Below are 26,584 nucleotides of genomic sequence, written 5' to 3' on the forward strand. Positions count from 1 at the left end.
ATAACAGAATGGATTTGTTCACACAAGGAAATACTATGTAGTAATGACAATGTACCAACTACCACTACACACAAAAATACTGATGAATCTCACAAACATGTGTTAGGAGGAAAAAGCCAGACAAAAAAGTACACGCTTTATGATTCCATAGACACAGACAAAAGTAATACACTGTGTTATTTAGGGGCAGAGGTTTCAGCAAGAAGAGGACATGAGGAGCTGTTTTGTGATCTTGGTGCTAATTACATGGATATACTCACCTAGTGAGAATTCACTGAGGTGGAGGTTTATCTCTACTTTTTTGTATGCATGCTATATACTTCAGTAAAAGGTTTAAAAAAGGATGAAGGGGGCGAATGGAAAGCAGCAGTATGATGTATACTGGAAGATGGATTCTAGAGATATTTAAAAGGTGAGTACAAGGTCAAGGGGGTCAGGAATAACTCCTCCTTGGGTTTGACCCAACTGTCTGAAAGAGTATCATTCACTAAAACAGGGACTACAAGGTAAAGTGCAGACTATGTCACAGGGATGAAGGGGGGTGGGGTGACAGTAAAGACATGGTAGCATTTACATGGAGAGTTCATGTATTTGCGAAGCTGTCAGAAGAAAAACTAGCTGAGGGAAGAAATTTTTACTACCTTGGCTCTTTCAAACATGAAGTCTAATGTTTCTTGGCTAGAATGAGGTATTTGCTATAACAGATCACATATAATCCTCATTTTTTCACATTAAATCTATCACATGGACTCACCATTTAATGTTCCTTCTTCAGTTGGCCTAAAGAAAACCAAAAATATAAGTTGTAACATAATTTTTGTTTTGGCTACCACAATTTTTTATTTTATAGTTATTATGATTATTTAATAGAATACTAATAGAGTAATTCTGAGATCCAAACTCACTTTTGTTTGAGTATATACCATTTCCCTCAAGCCAATGTCAAATTCATACACAGATATGAATGTCAATATACACATACTTTATCAACTTGTACCTCCAATTTATGCTTACATAAATATTATTAGTGGTTTGCTGCCAAACTGAAGGTTCCAGTACTAATAAATTGCTCCATGATTTCTCTATTCATGGAGATTAAGAACGCCTTGAAATAACTGCAAAATTCTAAAAACACTTCCAACAGAATTGATGGGCAAAGAACTGAGAGAACAGCAAGCAGCCATCATTTGGCATAGCTTAATTTATAATGTTGAAAAATTTTTTTCCAATATTGAATATATTTAGTTATAACAACATAAACTGATACCAAGTGGAGGGTCTATTAATTCTATGAACTCCAGTGCAAATCAGACAGGTATAATAGAAAGGAGAATGCAATAAGAATCCAACAAATGGGTTAGACACTTAGCTTTCCCATCATACTGCTTTGAGGCCTTGCTCAGGACTCAAAAGACCAGATTCAGAAAGGTCCTCTGAAGTAGGGAACTTTTGCATCGCTTTCTAGTTCTTACCTTGGATGTGATCCTGATGTTTCCCACTGATTTTCACCTTAATAATAAATATTTTAGCATACTAAGTATTTTGACCCCACCCTCATCCCCTTGCAAATGAACTACTCTATTCTCAGGAACCAGAGTGCTAACCAACTCCACCTTTCTGGGTATTGCTATGGTTCAACATTCTATGAGATTCTTTTCTTAGCTGAGTGAATGTTAACTTCAAGTACCTATTTTGCATTTACATCCTACGGTTTTGGTGATAAAAGACCATACACTCTGAAGAGTTCTAACTACAGATTGGTCTTCCGAATGCCATGCAAGCCCGGAATATCCAAAGAACCCAAATATTGCATATCTATGTGGCATCTGGTTTTTTTCTCTATATATTCACATATATTTCTGGGAGATAGAAGAAAATAGGGAACACTGTGGAATATATAATTTCTTTCTCAGGTAGCCCATATACGAAAGTAACTCAACCATGTGTCCTGTATTAAATGGGCATCAAAACATGAGGACTTTTTTTTTTTTAATGTTCTTTAGAATTCTATAATACTAATTCTTAGGCTGGAAACACATAGATTATCTTTGATTCTTTATCTTTATGCTTAATCTGTACTAAAATTCTTTACTTTGCTGGGATGATTACCTATCAGATTGTCTTTTGTTTCTACTTTGGATTCTGGATTACCATGTCAGCTTTGTCATGGATCTCCCTATATGCAGACTTTCTAATGTATACTGTGTAATTACTACTCTAATTATCTTTCCAAAAGCAGATGCAAGGCTTGTTGCTTATGATGGGCACAGAAGTCAGCCAACTGCAAAGCTAAAGTGTCAAAGTAGATCTTTGAATAAATTTATTCAATAGCAAGTTGGAAATAGGACTAAATAAAATCATAATTGTATCATCATAAGGAAGATTTTAGTAGAGTAGTAATTACAGTATGGCTATAACAACAGTGTAACTATACAAAATAACTAAAATGTATACACTAACTCATAAAAAATGAGTTTTCCCAATCTCTTCTATGTAGAGACAAAAGGCACTAAAATAAACAATCATCAGATGCCTGGGTGGCTCAATTGGTTAAGCGTCTGCCTTCAGCTTAGGTCATGATCCCAGCCTGGGACTGAGACCCACACTGGGCTCCCTGCTCAGCAGGGAGCCTGCTTCTCCCTCTGCCTTCCCCTTGGTTTGTGCTCTCTCTCTCATTCCCCCTATCAAATAAATTAAAATCTTTTAAAAATAGTAATTAAATAAATCATCCATATATAAAGGAGTATTTTAAGAAATGGCACAAAGAACAGAAAAAAGACAACATCCAATAACTATGATACTTTCAGGTTATTAAGAAAAGGCTTACTTACAGGTCTCTGTTTGATGGTCTATCTTGTAACCAATCCTTTAGTCAAAACAAACACAAAACAAAGGTTAAAGAAAAAAATCTTTAGATGAAGCATAAATGGTTAACCCTGTTTTGTTTCCTACACTATGTTTTAAGAATAAAGGCTGAAAAATTAATGTGAAGTAAGGACTTTCATACAAATGATCTAATAAAATAATAAATGTATATAACTTCCCTAAGGCCACTCCACAAGACAGAATAAAGAATTTCATGACTGTTGTTTATTACAACATAATTGCAGTCTGGCTAGTTTTCCTCTGATGACAATTTATATTCTTAAATAATATGTGCCCACTGTCAAAAGAAAAACACAACAAAACCTAAAGAGTAAAATTAAAATCATGCACACTATAAACAAATTTCAAAAACATGTAGGCATATTTCACTGAAGCTCTTTTCTGTATATGTTTGTATTGTTTTTATTCTGTAGATTTTTGATCCAATTTTAACTGTATAACTAGCTAAAGTATCAAAGTAGATCTTTGAATAAATTTATTCAACAGCAAGTTGGAAATAGGACTAAATAAAATCATAATTGCATGTTCTGATCCAATTTAGTAATTATTCAGCTATACTTGATCTATGTTATCATATTTCCCAATGAGTTCCTTTTTATTCTAGATTTTTTTTCTAATTTTCGAGAAATTTTTGAATAGTATCTTTTCTTTTACTGTGTTCACTAACTCCCCTTCCTCATTGAAATAATTTTTTGATAACAGGATTTTCAATAATATTATCTATCTCCTTATAGAAGAATGTAAGTTAACATTTCTTGATGACTCAGAAAAATTTTGAGTAGTGGTTTCTATACTTGACTGAGTAAAGGAGCAATTTTTCTGCTTTTTCCCAAGCTATTTGTCTTGCTTGCCAGAGTAATGCTTTTAAAGAGTGTTTGTAAAATCAAATATTACTTCAGCTGGCTGGTAACGACTTCATATAATTAGTTCCAGTACAAACAAGGGATTCCTGCCTTTCTTTCTTTTGCATAAACTTTTCTTTAAAATTTTCTAACTACTGCACAGACAGTAATCCGACACTGGCTGTAGCAACATTTTTCTAGATCTATCTCCTGAGGCAAGGGAGATAAAAGCAAAAATAAACTACTAGGGCTACATCAAAAAGTTTCTGCACAGCAAAGGAAACAATCAACAAAACTATAAAGCAACCTATGGAATGGGAGAATGTATTTGCAAATGACATAACTGATAAAGGGTTAGCATCCAAAATATACACAGACATACAACTCAACAGCCCCAAAAGAGATAATCCAATCAAAATGGGCAGGAGACATGAGAAGACATACAGATGGCCAACAGGCACATGAAAAGATGCTCAATATCACTCATCAACTGGGAAATGCAAACCAAAACTATAATGAGGTATCACATCACATCTGTCAGCACGGCCAAAAATCAAAAACATTAAGAAACAAGTGTTGGCGAAAATGTGAAGAAAAAAGAACTCTTTTGTACTGCTGGTGGGAATGCAAACTGACACAGACACTGTGGAAGACAGTACAGAGGTTACTCAGAAAGCTAAAAATAGAACTACCCCCTGATGTAGTAACTGCACTATTGGGTATTTAGCCAAAAATACAAAACACTAATTCAAAGGAATATATGCACTCCTATGTTTACTGCAGCATTATTTATACCACCCAAACAATGGAAGCTGCCCAATGTCCAGTGATAGATGAATGGATAAAGAAGATATGGTATATATACAATGGAATATTATTTACTCATAAAAAATAAAACCTTGCCATTTGCAACAACATGGATAGAGCTAGAGAGTATAACTCTAAGTGAAATAAGTTAGAGAAAGACACATACTGTACGATTACTCATATGTGGAATTAAGAAACAAAATAAATGAGCAAAGAAAAAAAACCAAAAACATAGATAGACAAAACAAGACTCTAATTATAGAGAATAATGATTTGGGAAGAAGGAAGATGGGAGGGAGGATGGGATAAATAGGGGGTAGGGATTAAAGACTACATTTATCATGATGAAATACATAAAAGTATAAAAATAATAATACATACATATATACCTAAATACTTAAATATATGTACCTTAAAATACACATTTATTTAATTGAAATGTACAAACCGGTAGTAAAGCTGCTTTGGAATCTACTTCATGAGTTTCTTGTGTAGATGGCCTTCTACTGCTACTTTCCACTTGAAGAAAAATTTAAAACATACGTTACAAAACTAAAAATTATTTTAATATTAACCACCAAACACAAGTGTTTCTACACATTTTAACTTTCTTAAGATAATTTATCTTCTCCCCAACATTGCTAATGATAAGAACTGCGTAAGGCCAGAGGTCTTTTTACTGGACATCAAAATTATTTATTTTTGTAAAAAGGCAGTAAAAAAGAGTATGAAGGAAAAAGTTTTACTCTTCATATTTCCATTTCTTGTATATCCTACCATGAATATTTTGTGTGTGTACACACCTATCATTTTTTAAACCATAAATGGTAGGATGATATTTATTATATATTTGGGTTTTTTTCTTGTTGGCTTTATAACTTTAAGCTTGGAGATCTTTCCATTATCAGTACGCAGAAAATTTCTCTATTCTATTTTGATGCTATATTGAATTTCATACTATGGGTACACAATAATAGTACAGAATAATAACCAAACTCCTATTGATGGACATCTGGTATGATTTCAATTCCTGTCATTACAACATTGCAATTAATAATCTTATACATACATCATTTTACAGTAATGGGAAAAAAACACCTCATCTTTTCTCCTGTGATTTTAGATGCCATCTTTATCATATCTGGGTTTGTTTATCCTAAATAAACTTTAAAACTAAGCCTATTTTAAAAAGCCAGGATGTTAAATTCTAAAGTACCTCAGATTTCACAATTTTATGATATAGTAAAGAAAAACCTCAGAATGAATGTGATGGAGAAACTTAGAACAAAACCTCTATTCCAAATGTAGAGGTAGGGGAAAGGTCAGATTTAAGTTCATTAAAAGAGTCTGGGCAAAACTTTTTCAAGATAACGAAACTGACAGATGTATTAAGTATCTAAGTATCTTGAAGAAATGTAGTTAAACAGCAGAGAACCTAGTGTTGATCTAGCCAAAATTACAATAAGACTATATTGGTGGGAAAGAGTAAACATGTGTGTGTATATGTACTCGTGTGTGTGTGTGTGTGTGTGTGTTTGGGGAATAGAGAGAGGAAAGGAAGAGTTCTATCCTTGCCTTCTTTACTGGGAGGTCAATAGTTATTGTCTAAAACTGAAATATTAGGATGCAAAATTAGAAGCGTGCTAACTCCAGAAATAATATCCCTGTTACTGAAAATGAGTTTTATTCTTCCCTCCTAACCCTTCTACCATTACTTTTTCTTACTTTATTTCTCCAGCTACAATGTTAAATAGAAATGGTAATAGAATCCCTGCCTTGATTCCCCACCTGGCTTTCAATGTATCATTATGAGATATGGTATCTGTGATAACCTTTTATAGATACCCTTTATTCATATTAAGGAAACTTCATTCTAACTTTGCTAGTTTTAATAATGAATGGATGCAGAATTTCATCAAATGCCTTTTATGTAGCTACTGAACAAACGATTTTTCTCCTCTAACCTATTACTATCATGCCTCAATTATATATACACACACAAATAAATAATTATTTTAAAATGAGATAAATAAAATATATATACATATATATGTATATGTGTGTGTGTGTACTTTTTTAATGTGAGTTCCACACCCAACATGGGGCTTGAACTCACTACCCCAAGATCAAGAGTCATATGCTCTACTGACTGAGCCAGCCAGGTACCCCTCGTCAATTATATTTTTTATGTTAACGTTAAACCAACTTGCATTCCTGGAAAACATCCAAGTTGATACTGATCTATACCAAAAGAGAATGAAAAGGGAAACGATGGTCAGGTGGACATCGTAGTGATGTTTTTCTTAAGGAACCTTATAAAGATTATATGCACATTAACGAGAAGGTGATTAATAAATTTATATGCATATATAACTGATTCATAACAAAGTATGATAAGAAAACATCCCCAGGCCTTTATATTACCCAGTGAAAAATTAAAGGTACAAAACAGCATGTATGATATGTTACTTTCCGTGTAAAAATGAAAGGAAGAGGGGCACCTGGGTGGCTCAGTGGGTTAAAGCCTCTGCCTTCAGCTCAGGACATGATCCCAGGGTCCTGAGATCAAGCCCAGCATCGGGCTCTCCACTCAGCCCAGGAGCCTGCTTCCTCCTCTTTCTCTGTCTGCTTCTCTGCTACTTGTGATCTCCATCTCTCAAATAAATAAATAAAATCTTAAAAAAAATGAGAGGAAGAAAAGACTTCTGCCGTATAAGATGCATAAGTGTGAAACTCTAGAGGTTAAATAAAAGTGGTTACATGTGAGGCTGAAATAAGAGGCTATTTTCAAACTGCTTGAATGTGTTTGTATTTCAATTCTGAAACAAATAAATGTATTAGCTATTTTTAAAAGTTAAATTAGAAAAATATTTTGACTAAATGACTATAAAGATTAAAATACAGATTCACTTGTAAAAGTTAAAATCGGCAGGTTCATTAAAAATTAAGTCTTTATATATTTCATCTTTATGTACTGAACAATTTGTTTAAAAAAATTTAAAAAAAAAGAATAATATTAGGATTATGTATTTTATTCAAGCTTAAAGAAACAGTGATGGACCAGAATCATCACTTTCTGACTCTTGAAAACATGTACTCTTCAGGTGTGTGACATAGATAAAATACATTTAAAGCTTAAATGAGCATGTTTGGTAATATAATTCATGTAGTCAGAAATTACCTTGTTCTGAATGAAGAGGAATAGAAGTTTTGCGACATTCAGTAAATCCACCATGAGAACTCACATGTTTCAAAGTGTTTTCAGAAGGAACATCATTCTGCATATTGTACAAATACACAATTTAAAAACAATCAAACTGAATTTCAAATAATTGTTCTAAGTAGCAAAAGAGTCTCTGTATCTATTTTTAGTTCAATATGCTTTAATCTACCTGGACACCGAAGAGTAAATTACACCAAAGAATAAATTACATTGAAGAGTAAATTAACTGTGACCAAAAAGGTCACAGTTAATTTTCTTCAATGACAATCTAAAAAAACTACATCAAAATATCCTACTTGCTTATTGTCCATAAATCAATCTGAATGAATTGTTTTTCATAGTGATACAACTTCATAAAAAATTGGGGGAAAATACGGAAAACTGTAGGGAAAATAATAAAACATTTATCAGCTCACCTAAGAAACAAAAAGCTATTTTACACCAACATGGACAGATTATAACAGTTTAGAGCGTGGAAGAGTGGTTTTTATGGGAAAGAAGGAATGTTTTGGGTAGCTTTCTTACTGATTATATGAGCTGCATATATAATAAAGATCTATTTGATCATTATATGTCACATTTCAATTTTTTCCAGATCTGCTTTGACTTATCTATGATTTCCATTTTTTGGTACTTAAATCTCTTCACATCCTTCCTTTAATATTGTAAATTCCTTGAATGTTTAGAAAGTCCTCCTGATTTTACTGACTTAGTATTTCTATTTTCTTAAATGATTTGAGTTTTTACGTTTAAAGTTAGAATTCATCTGAGCTTATGAAGTGACTGAAGAACATAAACAGGCGCATCTGGGTGGCTCAGTCAGTTAAGGGGCTGCCTTTGGCTCAGGTCATGATCTCAGGGTCCTGGGATTGAGCCCCACCATCAGGCTCCTGGCTCAGGGGAGAGCCTGCTTCTCCCTCTCCCTCTGCCTGCCACTCTGCCTACTTGTGCTCGCTCTCTGTCAAATAAGTCAATAAAATCTTAAAAAAAAAAAAAAAAAAAAAAGAACATAAACAGACTTTTTCTACTCAATTATCCAATTTGTACTTACTGACAAAGCATCTTCCTTCTCAACAATTTCTAATCCAATCCTTCTTATTAAATTCTTATTTGCAGGGCGCTGGGTGGCTCAATGGGTTAAGCCTCTGCCTTCGGCTCAGGTCATGATCTCAGGGTCCTGGGGTCAAGCCCCCACACCAGGCTCTCTGCTCAGCAGGGAGCCTGCTTCCCTCCTTCCCCACCACCCCTATGCCTGCTCCTCTGCCTACTTGTGATCTCTCTCTCTGTCAAATAAATAAATAAAATCTTAAAAAAAAATTCTTATTTGCAGAAGGGTTATTTTGGAGTCACCAAAATGTTTAGCTAAATCTTCATTATTTCAACTGTTCTACCTGAGTAGTATTTTATAGTCTAGTTTTCCCTTCCTTTCTTCTTTTTACCTGTACTTTTTCTTGGATGAACAAACTGCATTAAACTAATGTGGGGACATCCAATACATTCATACTGTTTTCAACTATAAACAGGTCACACACTATTATGCAACTTCAAAATATTCCCAAACCTCTACCACCTTTCAGAAACAATGAGTTTTAAAATGTTACTATGATAAACTATTACTTTTAATAAGTAGATTTAGCTTACATCTCAAGAAAATTAGGCTTTTCAACCTTTGATGTTCTGTGCTCTTCATATATAGCTGATTTATACAGCCAAGTGAGAGTGCTCTCATTTTTACCTGTAGTCACAAAGCAACTCCAATTTCTTTTCTGATTTGTTTCTTTTGAAACCAGTTTTAGCTATTTTTTATTTGTTTTATTTAAGTGCTTTCCTTGATATATACTATTCGATGCAATGACATATCGGTTTCACTCTAGTGACAGAAATTCTAGTGCAGGATTGGTGATTTGTAAAATTCCATATACCTTAACAGAAAAAATTTTGTGTATGTGCATTTTTCTGGGAAGAAGATCTATAGCTTTCATTTGATTTTCAAGGGGTGTATAAATCATAAACATTCAAGAACTCCAAGTCTTAGATGACCATGAGCTAGAGCTCATTATTCTATTATTACAGTTTGAGTTCTTTTTCTCTAAGTAAATTACTCAAAATTGTTTAATTCAAAACACAGCTACCAGTTTTCTGCCTCCTCACAGAAATGTGTATCTTCTTCTTGCTTTTACCAGAAAGTTACTTGCCCATTCATAAATTTTTAGCATAGTCCTGGCTTTAAGGTCATTTAATAGGTTCGTTGTTAAAAGGCGAAATCTGTGGGGAAACCTCCACATATACCCTTCCCCATTAAGGAACATCCATTTATCCTAAATGACTTCCTGTGTACACCAACTGCTTCATTATACCAAAATGACGCCACGAGAACGTGCTGATAGAATTCTTTCAACTGCCACTGTGACACGCTTAGAGACATTTTAAAAGTTGAAATGAAAGGGGCGCCTGGGTGGCTCAGTGGGTTAAAGTCTCTGCCTTTGGCTCAGGTCATGATCCCAGGGTCCTAGGATCAAGCCCTGCATCGGGCTCTCTGCTCAGCAGGGAGCATGCTTCCCCCTCCCCTACTTGCCTCTCTGCCTACTTGTGATCTCTGTCAAATAAATAAGTAAAATCTTAAAAGTTTAATGAAATACATATTAGAGAATGACAGCCTAAGTCAGAGTAACTGTAATTGTTACTGAGGACTGAGAGAAGCAGAGATACTAAAAAAAAACATTTAGGAAGCAAAATGACTTAGACTTGGCTATTAAATGGAAGAAAGTAGGAGTGCAGTTTGCCCAAGTCAACCAAAATGTTAATGTTATTAACAGAAGCAGGAAATACAGGAGGAGAAACATGTCTGCTAAGCAAGAAGATGGTGAATTTAAGGTTCTGGCTGCTGAGTTTGACAACTCTTAAGATTTCCAATTAGTTAGTAGTTCTAATCTTTTACTGTGGTGTCATGCCAATCCTCTAGTCAGAATCACTCCAAAGATTTACTTTCCCCATACGCATTCATAGCCTTCGGTTTTCCTGGCAGAAATCCAAATGCTGATATGGCTACTAAAAAAATTCATGCTATTTCAACTCTATAGCCGAGAAATTATATTCCTGGTATTCTCTTGACTTCTTAGTAACTTTACACAATGGTTACCCTGAACCTTCTCTTTCTCATGTATTCCATCGTGCTTTCCACCAGCCTTACTAGAAAAACAAACGCCTTCAAGTACCAACAACTCCCCAGATCACTTTTTTTTTTAATTTAAAGATTTTATTTGTCAGAGAGAGAGAGTGCACAAGTAGGGTGAGCAGCAGGCAGGGAGAGAAGGCTCCCTGCTGAACAAGGAGCCCAATGTAGGACTCAATTCCAGGACCTTGGGATCATGACCTAAGCTGAAGGCAGATGCCCAAACAACTGAGCCACCCAAGCACCCTCCCCAGACTACTTTTTTAAAAATCCCCTTTAATATTAAAAAGGATTTGCATAGTTTATATAGGATGAAATACACAGATTCTTAAATGGTTAAGTTAGAGAACAGTTTTAGCAGTCTTTCTTTCCAGCTCAAAACACCTGTGCAACAATTTTGTCAGTCTTCCCATAAAAGAAGTTCTACTTGTTAATCCTTATCATCTGCATGCTCAATTTCACTCCATCCATGTCTTGTTTTTAAATTGTAATTCCCAGTCAGCCCTCCCTCCCTGTAAGAAACTGAAAGATAAAACAAGAGACACAACTTTAAAAAAACTGGATTCCCTACTCGTTCCTTTCCCTCATATTAAGACTATCATGGGTATTTATGAAAGCAACGGTTAAGAAATACTTCTTACTCATTATTCCACACACTTAAAAATTTACTTAACATTTATTGAATATCTTACACCTGCACATTATATTGTAGTTATTGCCATATTTAGCTTTTTACTGCTTGGCTACAGGTTTACGTTCTAATAAAATTCTGGGCCTGGGAAAGAGTTCAGTTTAGTATTTAGTCATGGGGTTAATGTACAGGGAGAAGCATTTTTAAAAAAAGAGAAATGTTAAATAGGTGTTTTTTATTTTCATCAATTTAAAAATGCAGGTTATTTGCAGATTTTTTCTTTATTTTTTTTCTAAAAGACTTTATCTTTTGAGAGAGAGTGAGCGAGCAAGTAAGGGGGGGAGCACAAAGGGTGAGTGAAAGGGAGAAGCAGACTCTCCAATGAGCTGAGAGTCCTACGTGGGCCTCCATCCCAGGACCTTGAGATCATGACCTGAGCTTAAGGCAGATGCTTAAGTGAACTAGCCACCTGGGTGCCCTGTTTCTTCTTTTTAAATGGTGTACAGCTTTTAAATACTTGGGATAATCATGTTGGTGATGGTCTCTGCTAAAACTGTCTTTTACTGAAATGTTTAGTTCTATTTTGAACTAAATCCCCAAATAGCAAAATAAGATTTAATTGTGCTGTTGTAAGGATTTACTTACGGATAATATTTCTTTTATCTTGTTCGATGCTTCTTTAAACTTCTGTAAATAATCTATGCTATCTCTGTGTCCTTAAAGAGAAAAAAAAAATTACAACAAAAAATATATACTTTTTTCTTATCAAAATAATGTCATTGTCTAAAGCCTACATAAAAAAGTGATTTGTATTGTTTTCTAAGTAGTTTTGATGGGTCTAAAAAGTTTCCTATAGATCTTTGGTTATATACCAAAAATATGTCAAGAAGCTAGAGAAGATGAGTAGTTCAGTATATAGTAACAGCAAAAGTCAAAGGCCTCCTTAAACAACCCTACATGTGATATGAATTGCTTGAAATTTAGAAAGAAAAAAGGTAAGCAATTACTTTCACTATTAATAATATAAAATTACAAAGAGACTCTTAATCTCACAAAACAAACTGAGGGTTGTGGGGGGCGGGTGGGTAAGGAGAGGGTGGTTGGGTTATGGACACTGGGGAGGGTATGTGCTATGGTGAGTGCTGTGAAGTGTGTAAACGTGGCGATTCACAGACCTGTGCCCCTGGGGCTAATGTTTATTAACATTATATGTTAATAAATTTTTTAAATTATTTTTTAAAATATAAAATTACATATATAATATTTACTATACATATATATCCACTATATACACACACATATAATATATCCACTATACACACACACATCGTACCTAGAAATAAATATGTAGGTTATCTACACATATTATTTCGAATGACAGTATACTAACATACAGACTGTATTATACTGTTAAAAAATAAATTGCGATAGATTTTATGTAGGAAAAGTTGTCTCTATAAATCCACAGTGAACTTCACCCAGTCTAGCAGTAGAGATCAGGATGCTCAGTACCTAGATAATTCACAGGGTTGACCTCAATGTGGAGATTATATAGACATACCATATTCTCTGACCAATCTCCATACATCTTTCATTCCTAGGTAAACTTCTAAGTTAGGAAGGCTCAAACAAGTGTTAAGACCAGGTTAGGAAGCTACCTGATGGAAAAATTCAAACCTGAAGAGACAGAGGGCCTCATTCATGCCTCAGAACATTCTGGTCATGCCCACAAACCACTCAAGTTGTTTTCTAAGAACTTCTTCTTCTTCTTTTTTTTTTTTTAAAGATTTTATTTATTTTTTTGACAGACTGAGATCACAAGTAGGCAGAGAGGCAGGGCAGAAAGAGAGAGAGAGAGAGAAAGGGGGAAGCAGACTCCCTGCTGAAGAGAGAGCCCAATGCAGGGCTTGATCCCAGGACTCTTGGATCATGACCTGAGCCAAAGGAAGAGGCTTCAACCCACTGAGCCACCCAGGCGCCCCATCTAAGAACTTGTTAAATACTTTAAACTTTACTAATCTAAAAGGAACACTGTTAGAACACTATATTCTCCCAAATACTAGAGACCTAGCTAGCTCTATGAAATATTCTCTCTTCACCTTCTTCCATATGGCACACTGTCAATATTAAAATGTGCTTAGGTCTCCCCCATCATTAACAACAAAACAAATAAAAAACCTTACCTACAAACCACAGTATTAGTTATTTCTTTCTTTTTACCTTCACAGTGAGCTTTATAGTTGCTCCCCAAGTACTCCTCTTTACACTCCCTCCTCCCATTCACAATTTATTTCAATATAATCTGGCTTCTCCCTCAACCACTTACTGAAACAGATTCCACCAAGGCCATTAATTTGTTATCATTGCCAAAATAAATTTATTTTCAGTCCTTATTTTACTTTAGCTATCTGAAGTGTAAGAACGAATCATTCCTTTCTGAAATGCTCTCCTCTCTGGGCAGTAGTGGTTTGACCATATATCCTCACTTTCCAAGTAGAGTCCTGGCTTTCCCTATTAGCCTAATTGTAATTATTAGCTTACCCTTTCACTATCAAAAGTGTACAGGTTCAGATGAAAAATTATACGGCCACCCAATTTATAAGATATTGCTCTTTTCCAGTTATTTCTATCTAGCTTCCACTGTACCTTTCTATTATTCCCTAAGTATCTAACATTTATGAATCACTCAGGTTCTTTCAACAAGTTAACCAAATTCAATAAAAGAGTCTCAAAATCAAAAGTAAGAGACCAAGTAAGTTTTATATATAAATGTTATTATAGTAAATACACTGAAGAGGTTATGTGCCAACACAACTATTACAGCTCAATTCAACCTATTTCCCCCACCTGATTCCTTTGAAAAGTTTTAGAACTATATTTTATGAAATGCAGTCCCCACAACCATGTAAGTACATGGTTTTATTAATTAGCTATTTATTTTATCTCTAAGGTGTTAATTTTAATAAAAGAATAATACTGATATACAAATATTAGTTTCCCAAACTTACCTACAAATGCTCCAAATTCTACATTATCCCCTTCTGCAGCTTTAGCGCAAACAATTTCTTGATCTTTGGTTACAGTTTCTAAGTGGCTTTTACAGCTTGGCTGGGAAGGTGTACTAACAAAAAATTTGGTTGGAGGGGACGACAGATGTGGTATGCTGTTAGAAGAACTGCCTAATTTTTGATTTTTACTGAACATTTTTAACATTTCTACCCCATGTATTCTCTGTCGCAGTTCTGGAGGAGAAATAGCACTTGGGAATAAGGCACCACAAGAGGAACCAGCCTCTGGGAAATTGAATTCTTTTCTCTGGGGTATCACAGGTAAATCCTGACCAAATATATTACATTGGGGATCTTTTTCATCTTTCATAAAAATATTACAAAGAAAGGGATTAGTACTTTCAAGACCACCTTGAGGAAGCGAGGTGCTAAGTGTATTTACAACACTGTGCTTTTTCCATACAGAAGGTCTTACAGGGCCATCGTCAATAAGATTTTGAGCCAAATGTTTGGAAATGCTCAATTCTCGTGTGATTTCATTGTGAACTTTGCTAGCTTCCGAAGCTTTCTGAGCAGTGAGTGTTTTTAATGTATCTACAGTCAGGGCTGAAAGATCTTGCAAATGGCCAATTTGAGAATCTAACGACTGTAATGATCTTTTTATATAGTTGACACGATCTCCAACTTCTTTAATTTGAATGCACATCTGCTCCACCCTGTAGGGAAAAACACAGGCTTTTTATAAATGTTAAAAATTAATGTTTTGGAGACTCTTTTTGTAATCTCAATAAATGACAACAGTAAAAAGAAATTTTACATGCACTCAAATAAGCTAAGATATAAAATAAAATGATTATTTATTTCTTTATAAAAGACACACCTAATGTTTAAAAAGGGTCTGGTGCTGATTTTATTATAATAAAATCAAGATTTCAAAAAACATTTTTGTTATTATTATAATTTGCCCACATCAAAGTAAGACACATGAAAATGAGTATAAAGTTACATATACATAGAAATACCATTACCATTATTATAACTATACTATCGGCTTCCAGAATGTAGCAAAGCCACAAGAAAAAAAAAGCTTTAAAATATAGTTTCACTTTTCTTCACTGACTAGTAAAGAACATTAATTCTTCTGTCCTCTGTAACAAATGTTAAAAAATAATAAGAAACTGACTTACTGACTTATACTAAATATTAGAAGTGAATTATCTTCTGATATATAGAACTATTACTAAGCTTACTTATTTGACATAAATTGAACAATGACCATGTATAAGGCATATCAGAATCCACTGTGACATAATCAATTATAATTAAAGAACTTCTGAACCTTTCAAAAGTGACACGAATTCTCTCTTCACTCCCAGAATGGAATTTGTCATCTTTTTCATTAAAATACATCTCAACACACTGTTCTTCAAAGTCATGTAGTTTCTTTTGATCTTCTTCTGTTAAAAAAAGTTCTAAGGAGGGAAAAGAAAAAAAAATTAAGAAGCCTATCAAGATATCAAATTACAGCTCATGAGTCTTATGATTTAGGGTTCATAAGACTATATCCATCATCTGTAATTTTTTTCTCTTTTTACTCTAATGTTTCTAAAGCACTGGACAAGTATTTCCATTTTTTTTTCTTCAGCAGAACAGTTTCAGGTACCTTTCTTCTAATTTCCTCTTCCTACAAAACACTCTTCCCCTGGTTGGGTTATGGACATTGGGGAGGGTATGTGCTATGGTGAGTACTGTGAAATGTGTAAGCCTGTGATTCACAGACCTGTACCCTTGGGGCAAATAACATATATGTTAATAAAAATAAATTTTTAAAAACCACTCTTCCCCTATCTCTCTTTATTCCTCTCCCTCACTCATCCAGGTAGAGGATTTAAGAATCAACTTTGTAGAACAGAAAGTTACTTTAAAATTTTAAGCACAGATATGATGATTAGTCTCATGTAGTATACAGAATAAACTGAAAGTGTTGTTTGCAGAGCAGCAAAAAAATAGTTTGTAGAACAGCAAATGTCATGGTTTATATTACCATTTTAACAAAAACAAACTGACAATGCCATATTCAAAAAGAAGTTTAATACTAAATACACTTTTATAGATATTTTATTATACTTAAAATTCCTTTATGCTCAGACAAATTCAACAAAAGCATTTTATTAGTAAAATAAGCCAATTAAGTCTTCTGAGTAAAATTAATACTTAACTTTCACTGTAATACTGATAAGTGATAAAATAAAAACATTTCCCTTCATTTCCCTTAATATATTTTACTTACTTGGTCCATCTGAAGTCTTATCTTTTTTTCTTCTTTTACATATGCAGCAAAACAAAGAAACTATATGGCTAAGAATGATAAGTGGTGGAGGCAGAACAGGTTTCTCATGATAAGCCATAATAAAATGATAACGTTGGTACTTCCATACAATATTGGAAATTGCCTTCACTTGTAAATACACATTGCTTGAATAACAAAGAATAAAAATAAAACATAGCTAAATCACATAATAAAATTTTAAATACTAAAGATTTTACTGCAATTCTGCTCTAAACAAGGATTCAAAAGAATACCATATACACAAGACTAATAAGCAAATGAGAAACTGGAAAAAATATATGCAGTAAATATAAGGCACAAGTTTGGTATTGTTGAGGATCATATCATTACAAACTCCCAGAAAAACAGGCAGAAAATATGATCTTAAGATTTTAAAGTTATATGTAAATAATAAAACTATAAGAAAATATTCAATCTCAGTAGCAACAAAATATGTGCATACAAAAACAAGATACTCTTATGTACTATCAAATTAGCAACCTTAATTTAAAGATAATAATACCTAGTGTTGGCAGAGATTTGGGGGTGCACGCCTACTTTAGCTTAAATGCAAAGTCCTAAAAATGCATACTGAGCAGTTCTACTTTTAGGAAAACAATCTAAGGACATAATTAAGGAATGATCAAGAATTTAACCACAGCATAGTTTCTGGGAACAAAAAATTATAAATAACCTAACTGAACAATGTTATCATATTGGTTGAAAAATTAAGGTCTCTACATCATGGAATACCAGGTAGGCATTAAAAATAAAATAGAGGGGGCATCTGGGTGGCTCAGTGGGTTAAGCCACTGCCTTCGGCTCTGGTCATGATCTCAGGGTCCTGGGATTGAGTCCCGCATCGGGCTCTCTGCTCAGCAGGGAGCCTGCTTCCTTCTCTCTCTCTGCCTGCCTCTCCATCTACTTGTGATTTCTGTCAAATAAATAAATAAAATCTTTAAAAAATAAATAAATAAATAAAATAGAGATATTTATTAATGAGGGATAATATTCATGTTTTGCTTAGTCAAAAACAGTATAAAAAGGGGTGCCTGGGTGGCTCAGTGGGTTAAGCCTCTGCCTTTGGCTCAGGTCATGATCCTGGGGTCCTGGGATTGAGCCCCGCATTGGGCTCTCTGCTCAGCAGAGAGCCTGCTTCCTCCCTCTCTCTCTGACTGCCTCTCTGCCTACTTGTGATCTCTGTCTGTCAAATAAATAAAATCTTAAAAAAAAAAAAGTATAAAGAATATTAAGAAGTTTATTTTTGAAGAGAAAAAATGATTCATATATATTCATTAAAACCAGAAAGATGTATGCCAAAATATTGAGATTTTTGATGACTTGCCTTTGTTTTATATACTGAGCGTGTGTACTCCTTGGCAACTTAGTATAATTCCCAAATAAAAGTTAAATTTATAAAAGAACTGCATGTTGAAAGATAATTAAGTCTCAAATTTAAAGTCTCATTTGATTTGAAAAAGTATGCCTTCTCATTCGTAATTTTCTAAGATAATTACAGTAGTTTAAACTTCAAGAAAACCTTGAGATTTGAAGTTTTGTATAATTCTTTCAAAATAAGAATTATATATTAAATCTCATTACAATAAGCAAATGAATAAAAGTCTTACTTGAAAAATGCAATAAGAAGATTGACCATAATGATATACTGTACAAAGAGGTAGACTGCTTGAAGAAATGGAGTCAACCATGTTCCAGGACCACAGATTTGAGAGATAGTGGAATCATTTGCACACACTTTAGAAAGAAGAACAAAAATTAGATACAGTAATCACACCAGTAAATATTTTTGATTAGTATTTGTTTGTTTGAAGGAAGTTTCAATATGTACAAATCTGTTTCAGACTCTAGTAAAAAGCTTATGGGCAAGCACTTGGAATACAAACTTAAAAATACTCCAACACAAAAAAATTTTGTGAGGGATATGGGTAGCTGTTCTACTACTCTATTCCAGAGGAAGAGGTACATAGTTGTGTGTTATATCTGCACTTCAAGACATAGCTTAGCTTGAGGAACAGTAAGTATAATAAAATCTGCTGATTCAGCCACACTTTATAGTTTCTGTAAGAAAAATAACTGAACTATAACATAGTACAGTAAACTCATAGTAAATTTACAAATATAAAGATCGCTGAGTTAATCTTATTATGTCACAAGAGAGTTGAAAGAGTGGTCAATATATACAATGATTAGGTCTGAATTCCTTGCTTTTCATTAACTCCACTAGGAATGTTTCTGAAGCCAAAACACAGCTGAATAAAAAAGCAAGGAAAAGAAGAGCTTTAGTACCCACCAGAGTATTAAAGAATTAAGTAAAACAAGTTCAGTAGTGTAAGAATTAGAATTAAATAATCATGAATTAGTGACAAGTTTTATATAAATGCTTACAATTAGTATTTCTATAGCAATCATTTAAGAACATACACACCATTAAAACACTCAATGGCGATATCATTCCTTTCAAATTGTTTCACAGGTAAATGAATGCACAAGGTTCTTTCAATCTTAAAAAGTTTTATCAAAAGTTTTAAATCACGACTTTAAAACACAAAATAAACAAAACACCCAAGGAAGAGAATGAGGGAGATTATAAAGCTATATCCAATGCTTTATAACAACTAAACCAGAGTCATGTTAGAAAAAGGGCAGAAAATGAAAACCTGAAAATGACACTGAACAGGAAAGCACTGAACACAAAGTTTGACCAGGCTGGTAAAACTTCACTGTTTTAAGCAAAACCTGATAACATCTAAAGACCACTAGGTACCCACCTCCTGACCTAATCGCCTGTAAATAGGTAGGTAGGGAGCAACAACTGGTGGGGGTAAGGAAGGAGTAAAGACAGGAGAGAAACTGCAAAAGAGATCAAGAGCAAACTAATCAAGTAAAGATTCTAAAGGGCAACTGTGGACCTCAGTAGAATATCCCCGAAAGCCAGCAACATCACCTATGTCCACAAGTTATCTAGCCTCATTAGCTAAAACAATTAAAAAAAAATTATTACCTTATGCAGAAAATGTATTCACAGTTGGATTTTGTTAATTTAAGAGTTTATCCAACCTACCATGACTGGTCTAATCACTGTAATCCTATCATCCTTGCCACAACTGTTTTGTCGGAAACTAAAGCCAATTTGAGCTAATGAGATTTAAGGAATAGGTTTACTAGGAGCCTTTTGAGAAAGGGACTTTTTACCCTTAAGAGAACCATGGGAAACACTGTCTCTTTCCTCCCACTGCTAGTGACAGTCTTCTAATCAGAAAGGAAACCCGTACAAATCAGACACTGTGATTACAGCACAGTAGAATGAAAAAGAACAGGTGTTCTTAACTATGAATTAACAAACTCCAAAGACCATTCTACCTCTGAACTTTATGTTACATGAGCTAATAAATATCCTTATTGTATAAGTCAGGTAAGGCCAGATTCCCATTTGTGGCTGAAAAAATTCTAAAATACTTTTTTGGATTAATTTTTATAGATTTTTTTCTGGTCTTCTTAATGAATGTATTTTCGGAGGGCTTAGGTTTGTAATAACAGTTTGACCTGTGAAAATATGTAATATTATTGTAATGCAATTATGACTTTAAAACACAAAATAAAAGATGAATTTATAAATATAAACCCTTACCATCAATTTCATATGCGTAAACTTCACCAAAAATCATCCAGTATGGATGAAAAACTATATCTTTAGCAAGAGTCCAAGATGGTGCTTCACGAGGATAAAGTATTGCCTTTCTGGGAACACCAAAACTAAGTAATACAAGAGCCATAATCACTACAATGTAGAACATATTGGCTACCTGTTAAAAAATGAACACTGTTAAAATACATGGGAATTTAAAAACAGTAACTTTTTCATCTTAAAATAGTTCCAATGTTCTAATAAATAACTGGAGTCTTTGAGTTTCTTTTCACTCTTAGTACTAGCATTCAGGAAAATCTAATCACGACATAAATCTTAACATCAAGATTATGGTAAAAGGTGATGTGTGAAGCTAGACAGGTCAGGGGCACATTCTATATGACGAACTGTATCACTGGTTCCAACTGGAGTCTGCCTATCTTGACTCCATGAGCAGATTCATGGAATCAATTTCTGTTAAGTGCTCTTTCTAAAACTGTAGTATTATTGTACTGGAGGTTCAGACTCACTTTTCTACCTCCCTTTGATAACTGTCCTTTGCCTACTTCATACACAGAAAGACACTCTTCTCACTCATCTTGAACCCTATACCATGATCCATTATCCTGGGCTGTGAAAACCTCTAGGAACTAAATAAAATAATAAACTGGAATTATCAGCATGGGTCTTGAAAAAGATAAGTGACACCAATTAACTTGCTAAAAAGTCCTTTTATAAATCAGGTAGTGTGCAATTCTTTAATTTAAACAAAGGTGAAAAAAAGCCTAATTGGACTATCACCTAATAAATCAATGAAAAATAATTTTTATTAAGTCACAATGTGAACTTCGAAATCATTACTCAAAAAACCTAAGAGTGAATTGAAATTCCATAACAGAACTTCAATTTCTATCCACTTAATTAGGGGTACAAGCGCTCAACATTTTTATCTAAAAAAGTCAATGTTGCCTCATTCCAACGATGTAGTATTTATCCACAAATAATCTACAAGGGGAAAATCCACACAGATCAAGGTAGACTACATTTACAATAAATCTGTACTTTACCAATGACTACAATAAACCTAAAATAACAATAATTGCAATAAAATAACCTAAAAAATTATTATGACATTTACATAAAATTTTCAAACAAATATACAGTGAGTAGAAATGGAAGGCAGGAATGTGAAAGGTAAAGACCATAGTTTTGCTTTTTTTTTTAATTTTTAAAATTACAAAATATTTATATGTAATTATTTAGACTTGATTCTTCATCTTAAAAATTCTTACAAATCTGCCTATTAATTTCCTTTTTAGAGTTGAGTCTCTTGAGACTTGAAATCGAAGATTCAGTTTTCTTATTTGTAAAATAGTCAAATAATGCCTTCTTTGGGGGTTTAACATACATACTAAGAGAATGTATGCTGTCATAACAAGATTTCAACAATATCTTGGGATAAAATATTTTAAAAGGCAAATCATCAAAACATTATTCATGACATCTGGAATACTATGGATTCCAAATATTTATCTGTAATTAAACAAAAAGGCCAAGTCGAAAATTCAAAACCATATTCAAATCTGTACTGAGGTATCCTAAAATTATTCAAAGTCTATGACTAATGATTCACAGAGCTTTCTGGATTTCACACCTTTCACATAAAGCCTATTTGAAAACCTTCCTTACACCTGATCTTAATTTAATTAATTAAAAATATTTAAATAACCCATTTTCACATATATAAAATGAAGATTTGTAGCTTGAATATACAGAGACATGGAGTAAGTGGCAAAAGGTTAGTATTTACCCTGCAGTTTTCCTAAGTGTGATCTTTATTAATGATATTAATAAAGGAATATTTCTTCTATTTTCATCTTTTGTATCTTTAAACTTTTCAAAGCTTTTTCTCTGATTAGAAATTCCCTGCTCAGGAAAAGTTCCTATTTGCCAAACTTTCAAATACCATATTCTTTGTGAAAGCCTTCATGACAGAAATAGGTACTATCTCATCAGTCTTCACACAAGTTTATCTTTCTGTAGCTATCTATCGGTTCACATGCTTGTCTTATGTACTAAACTGTGAGTTCTACGAGGCTCTGCACCATGTTTTATTCATCTTTGTAGTTTCAGCTTAGTATAGTGCATAGCATATAACAGATATATAATGACAAAAGAAACAAGGTTAAATTAATATAGGAACCTACTATTATAAAATTCATCTCCTTTATTATTTAAAGGTATACTTTAATGAAGAATTTCTTATACTCTGCAGCACCTAGTTAAACGGGTAATTAGAATATTAACCATTTTCAAAGTTCTAAAGGGGGTAGAAAAGGAAAATGGCACTAGGAGAAACAGAAAATGATGTGATAAATGACTGGCTGAAGAGGGGAAAGACAAATAATCCTGGTGGAGAATAGTTCTAAAGAACATAGATAAAGAAGAAAATGAAATATATATTTGAACTCCTCATAACTTAGAGATGGGAAAACTGGCAGGAGTGCTGGAAGCATGAGAGAGACAAGATTCAGATGAAAATCCAGATAGTTCCTATTTCCTTCTCCTGGCTTCTCCCTACTTTCCTAATTTCCATCTTTTATTATTATGGTTGTTCACTTCTGTATTTCCTATACCTCTAATTTACTGTACACTACCATTACATTAACTTGATGCCACTAAATCACTAAATAATCTGGTAGTCAATGAAAATTGGGAGCACCTTTTTCCATGCTAAAACTAGTTTTTCTTTAAAAAATTTTATTCATTTATTTGACAGAGAGAGATTACAAGTAGGCAGAGAGACAGGCAGAGAAAGCGGGGGAAGCAGGCTCCCTGCTGAGCAGAGAGATCCTAGGACCCTGAGACATGACCTGAACTGAAGGCAGAGGCTTAACCCACTGAGCCATCCAGGTGCCCTGCTAAAACTAATTTTTTTCCACCAGCCTAAATCCCCTAATTTTTCCTGCAAACACCACAACTTTATGAAAGAATATAAAATGGATAAATAATGAGTACTTCTCTGCAATAACAAATAGTAAACCAGTAATTCTCGATCGGGGAAACAGAAGATATATTCTACTGGAAGGAAAATGTGTAGCCCCAAAAAGCAAATAATTAAACTTTATATTTAGAAAACTTTTAAAAAATCCTATTTTGATAATGGTAATTAATCCTTTGAGCTAGTGGGATTATTCAGAAGGAAAATTTAAATTAGAAGACAGATTTTCTACAATTAAGGAAAAGGGTTTCAGAAACTCTAGGAATTGACTTTTATATTAAAAGGGAGCAGATCTTAAAAAAAAAAATTGAGAAACAGCACATACAACGAGCCTACTTTGATAAAGCTATTATATACATTTATTTCTGTGGAGTTTAACATACAAACATGTATTCCCGTATGTCTTGAAGGATGGAAAAAGTATATGCCACACTGTTAACAATGGATGCCTCTGGACAGTAGTTTGTATTTACTAAAATTTTCTACAATGAATAAATTTAGAATAAGGAAGGAAAAGTTACTTTTACAAAAACAACAGTATAGTGAAGCCTGGATGGCTCAGTCTGTTGAGCGTCTGCCCTTGACCTGGTCATGATCCCAGAATCATGGGATCAAGTCCCACATCAGGCTCCTTGCTCAGTGGGGAGTCTGCTTCTCCCTCTGCCTGCCACTCCGCTGCTTGTGCACTCTCTCCCTCTCTGACAAATAAAACTGAAACAATAGTATAAGAGTGTTGGCCTTTTTTGACCACTGGAAACTGAAAGCAATTTATGGAATAAGTAGGGACAACACACTTTAGATTTTTCAGTTCAATGCGTAAGAAATTACACATTAGGGGCACCTGGGTGGTTCAGTGGGTTAAAGCCTCTGCCTTCGGCTCAGGTTATGATCCCAGGTGCATCAGGCTCTCTGCTCAGCAGGGAGCCTGCTTCCTCCTCTCTCTCTGCCTGCCTCTCTGCCTCCTTGTGATCTGTCAAATAAATAAAATCTTTAAAAAAGGGGGGGGGCCTGGGTGGCTCAGTGGATTGGGCCGCTGCCTTCCGCTCGGGTCATGATCTCAGGGTCCTGGGATCGAGTCCTGCATCAGGCTCTCTGCTCAGCGGGGAGCCTGCTTCCCCCCCCCCTCTCTCTGCCTGCCTCTCCGTCTACTTGTGATTTCTCTCTGTCAAATAAATAAATAAAATCTTTAAAAAAAAAAAAAAAGGAAATTACACATTAAACCTGATATTTACATTAAAAAAAAAAAAATCCTGCCAGTAAAAAAGCAAGACATTGGACATATTATATCAGGAAAAGATGTTCTGGCTGTAACTTTAAAAAATAGTTTGAATCAGTGAAGATAGGAGAAAAGAGAAACCTAAAAACATAAACCACTGGTAGCATTGTTTAGCTAGCATTATCTTGCAAATACATAATAATGAAACGAGATTAGCGTGGGGAACCTGAGCCCAGCAAAAGAAACACTTGAGAGATTTTTTCAGTCTCTCCCCAAGGACTAAAAATCATCATCTAACAAATAATCTGACTAGCTGCTTTCAGCATCCATGCACTGAAAAGACTATCTGAAATAGTAAGGGAAGATAAAAAAATGTCAACTCACTTCTCCTACGGAAAAGAAAAATCAAATTTAGTGGAGGGGAAACTTTTCAGTGGTTTCCCCTATATTTTCCTTTCTTAAGGTCCCAGTTTTCAATATTTTATGTTATCCAGGCTAGGCCCTTTTATCCAATTTGACAGCTAACCATCAACTTCAACTAAAATAAGTTCCAGTCAGGTTCCTATCTTAAGCTTTCTTATCTTAAGCTTTCTTTTCTTAAGTTCCTAACTTAAGCTTTCAAAGAACAGATAATATCCCGCTACTTTAATAAAAGCATCCAGATTTATCTTCTTCCATGAATCCCTATGTCCCCTACTCACTAATTTCATCAATAAACCAAATGGACAGTTTACTAATACCATATAAAATATCCTAAAAATACTTATGTAGGACAAGCTCCAAACTAGATTATCCAATATTTTAGAATAACTACAGGACTGGTAAAATCAAAACGGAGAAACATAATTTCGCAAAATTCAGAGGCACTATCCTATTACTTATTATACTATCTTGCACAGGAGTGAGAATAAAATAAACATTAAAAACTACTTAGTGGAAGATTATAGACTTTAAAATTTATTTATTTATTTATTTTTAAAGATTTTATTTATTTATTTGACAGAGAGAAATAACAAGTTGACGGAGAGGCAGGCAGAGAGAGAGAGAGGGAAGCAGGCTCCCTGCCGAGCAGAGAGCCCGATGTGGGACTCGATCCCAGGACCCTGAGATCATGACCTGAGCTGAAGGCAGCGGCTTAACCCACTGAGCCACCCAGGCGCCCTAGACTTTAAAATTTATAATCTGCTGCTAAACATGTAAAATTAAGAGAAATCAACCTATTAAAACACAATGAATGTTCACCATTTTTATGTCTTTTTTTCCAGACAAGGTTCCTACTCCAAGGAGTTTATAGTATAGAGAAGTACATAAATAATCTAGTAAAAATTAGTTTAAAATATGGTTAAACAGAGAGATAAATATTCTGTAGAGGAGGAACATAGGTCCCATAAACTTCAAAGCAAACAAACTTGATCTAGTGGGAAAGGACCAAAAAAGCTCTCCCCAAAACAAAAATTATGTTGAAAATGTGATCTGTATGTAACTGAAAGCGCTAATGATCTGAGTGTAAATGAGGGTAGTTATTCCTGGCAGAAAGAAGAACGTGAGTTTATGGTACCTTGGTAGGGGATATGTTAAAGAAAATATAGAAAGGCCTGTGTGACTATAGCATAGATCAGAGGTCAAAAATGGTAAGAGATGACACTTTAAAAGAAAGCAAAGATGTTCCTATTGGAAAAATAAATAAAAGCAACAGTCACACTGGGCTGAACTCATGGATTTCATTAAGTATACTGATCTCTAGGGGTAATGTGAAAGTGTAAGATTTTTTTAAGAAGGGAAGTAACATAGTCAGATATTTATTTTGAAATTACTCTATCTAT

At 34.1% G+C, this 26,584-nt stretch overlaps 1 protein-coding gene across 7 annotated transcripts in view; it reads right to left on the minus strand.

The window, feature by feature from the left end:
- The window catches only part of TRPM7 (transient receptor potential cation channel subfamily M member 7), a 111,338-nt gene that overhangs the window by 18,118 nt on the left and 66,636 nt on the right, over positions 1-26,584 (minus strand). For all 7 annotated transcript variants that reach the window (XR_006602917.1, XR_006602918.1, XM_045067917.1 and 4 more), the window contains exons 22-31: positions 20,548-20,722; positions 18,527-18,653; positions 16,860-17,044; positions 15,909-16,041; positions 14,570-15,285; positions 12,207-12,277; positions 7,717-7,813; positions 4,984-5,054; positions 2,832-2,866; positions 755-780 (exon numbers count right to left, since the gene is read on the minus strand). Coding sequence is in view for 5 of the 7 variants with exons in the window: in XM_045067917.1 (XP_044923852.1) it covers positions 755-780; positions 2,832-2,866; positions 4,984-5,054; positions 7,717-7,813; positions 12,207-12,277; positions 14,570-15,285; positions 15,909-16,041; positions 16,860-17,044; positions 18,527-18,653; positions 20,548-20,722 (1,636 nt within the window). In the remaining 2 variants the exon portion in view is untranslated. The remainder of the gene's footprint in view (positions 1-754; positions 781-2,831; positions 2,867-4,983; positions 5,055-7,716; positions 7,814-12,206; positions 12,278-14,569; positions 15,286-15,908; positions 16,042-16,859; positions 17,045-18,526; positions 18,654-20,547; positions 20,723-26,584) is intronic.

The sequence above is a fragment of the Mustela putorius genome, unplaced genomic scaffold, assembly GCF_011764305.1.
Source record: "Mustela putorius furo isolate JIRA1106 unplaced genomic scaffold, ASM1176430v1.1 tig00003898_pilon_pilon_pilon, whole genome shotgun sequence".
Lineage (NCBI taxonomy): Eukaryota > Metazoa > Chordata > Mammalia > Carnivora > Mustelidae > Mustela > Mustela putorius.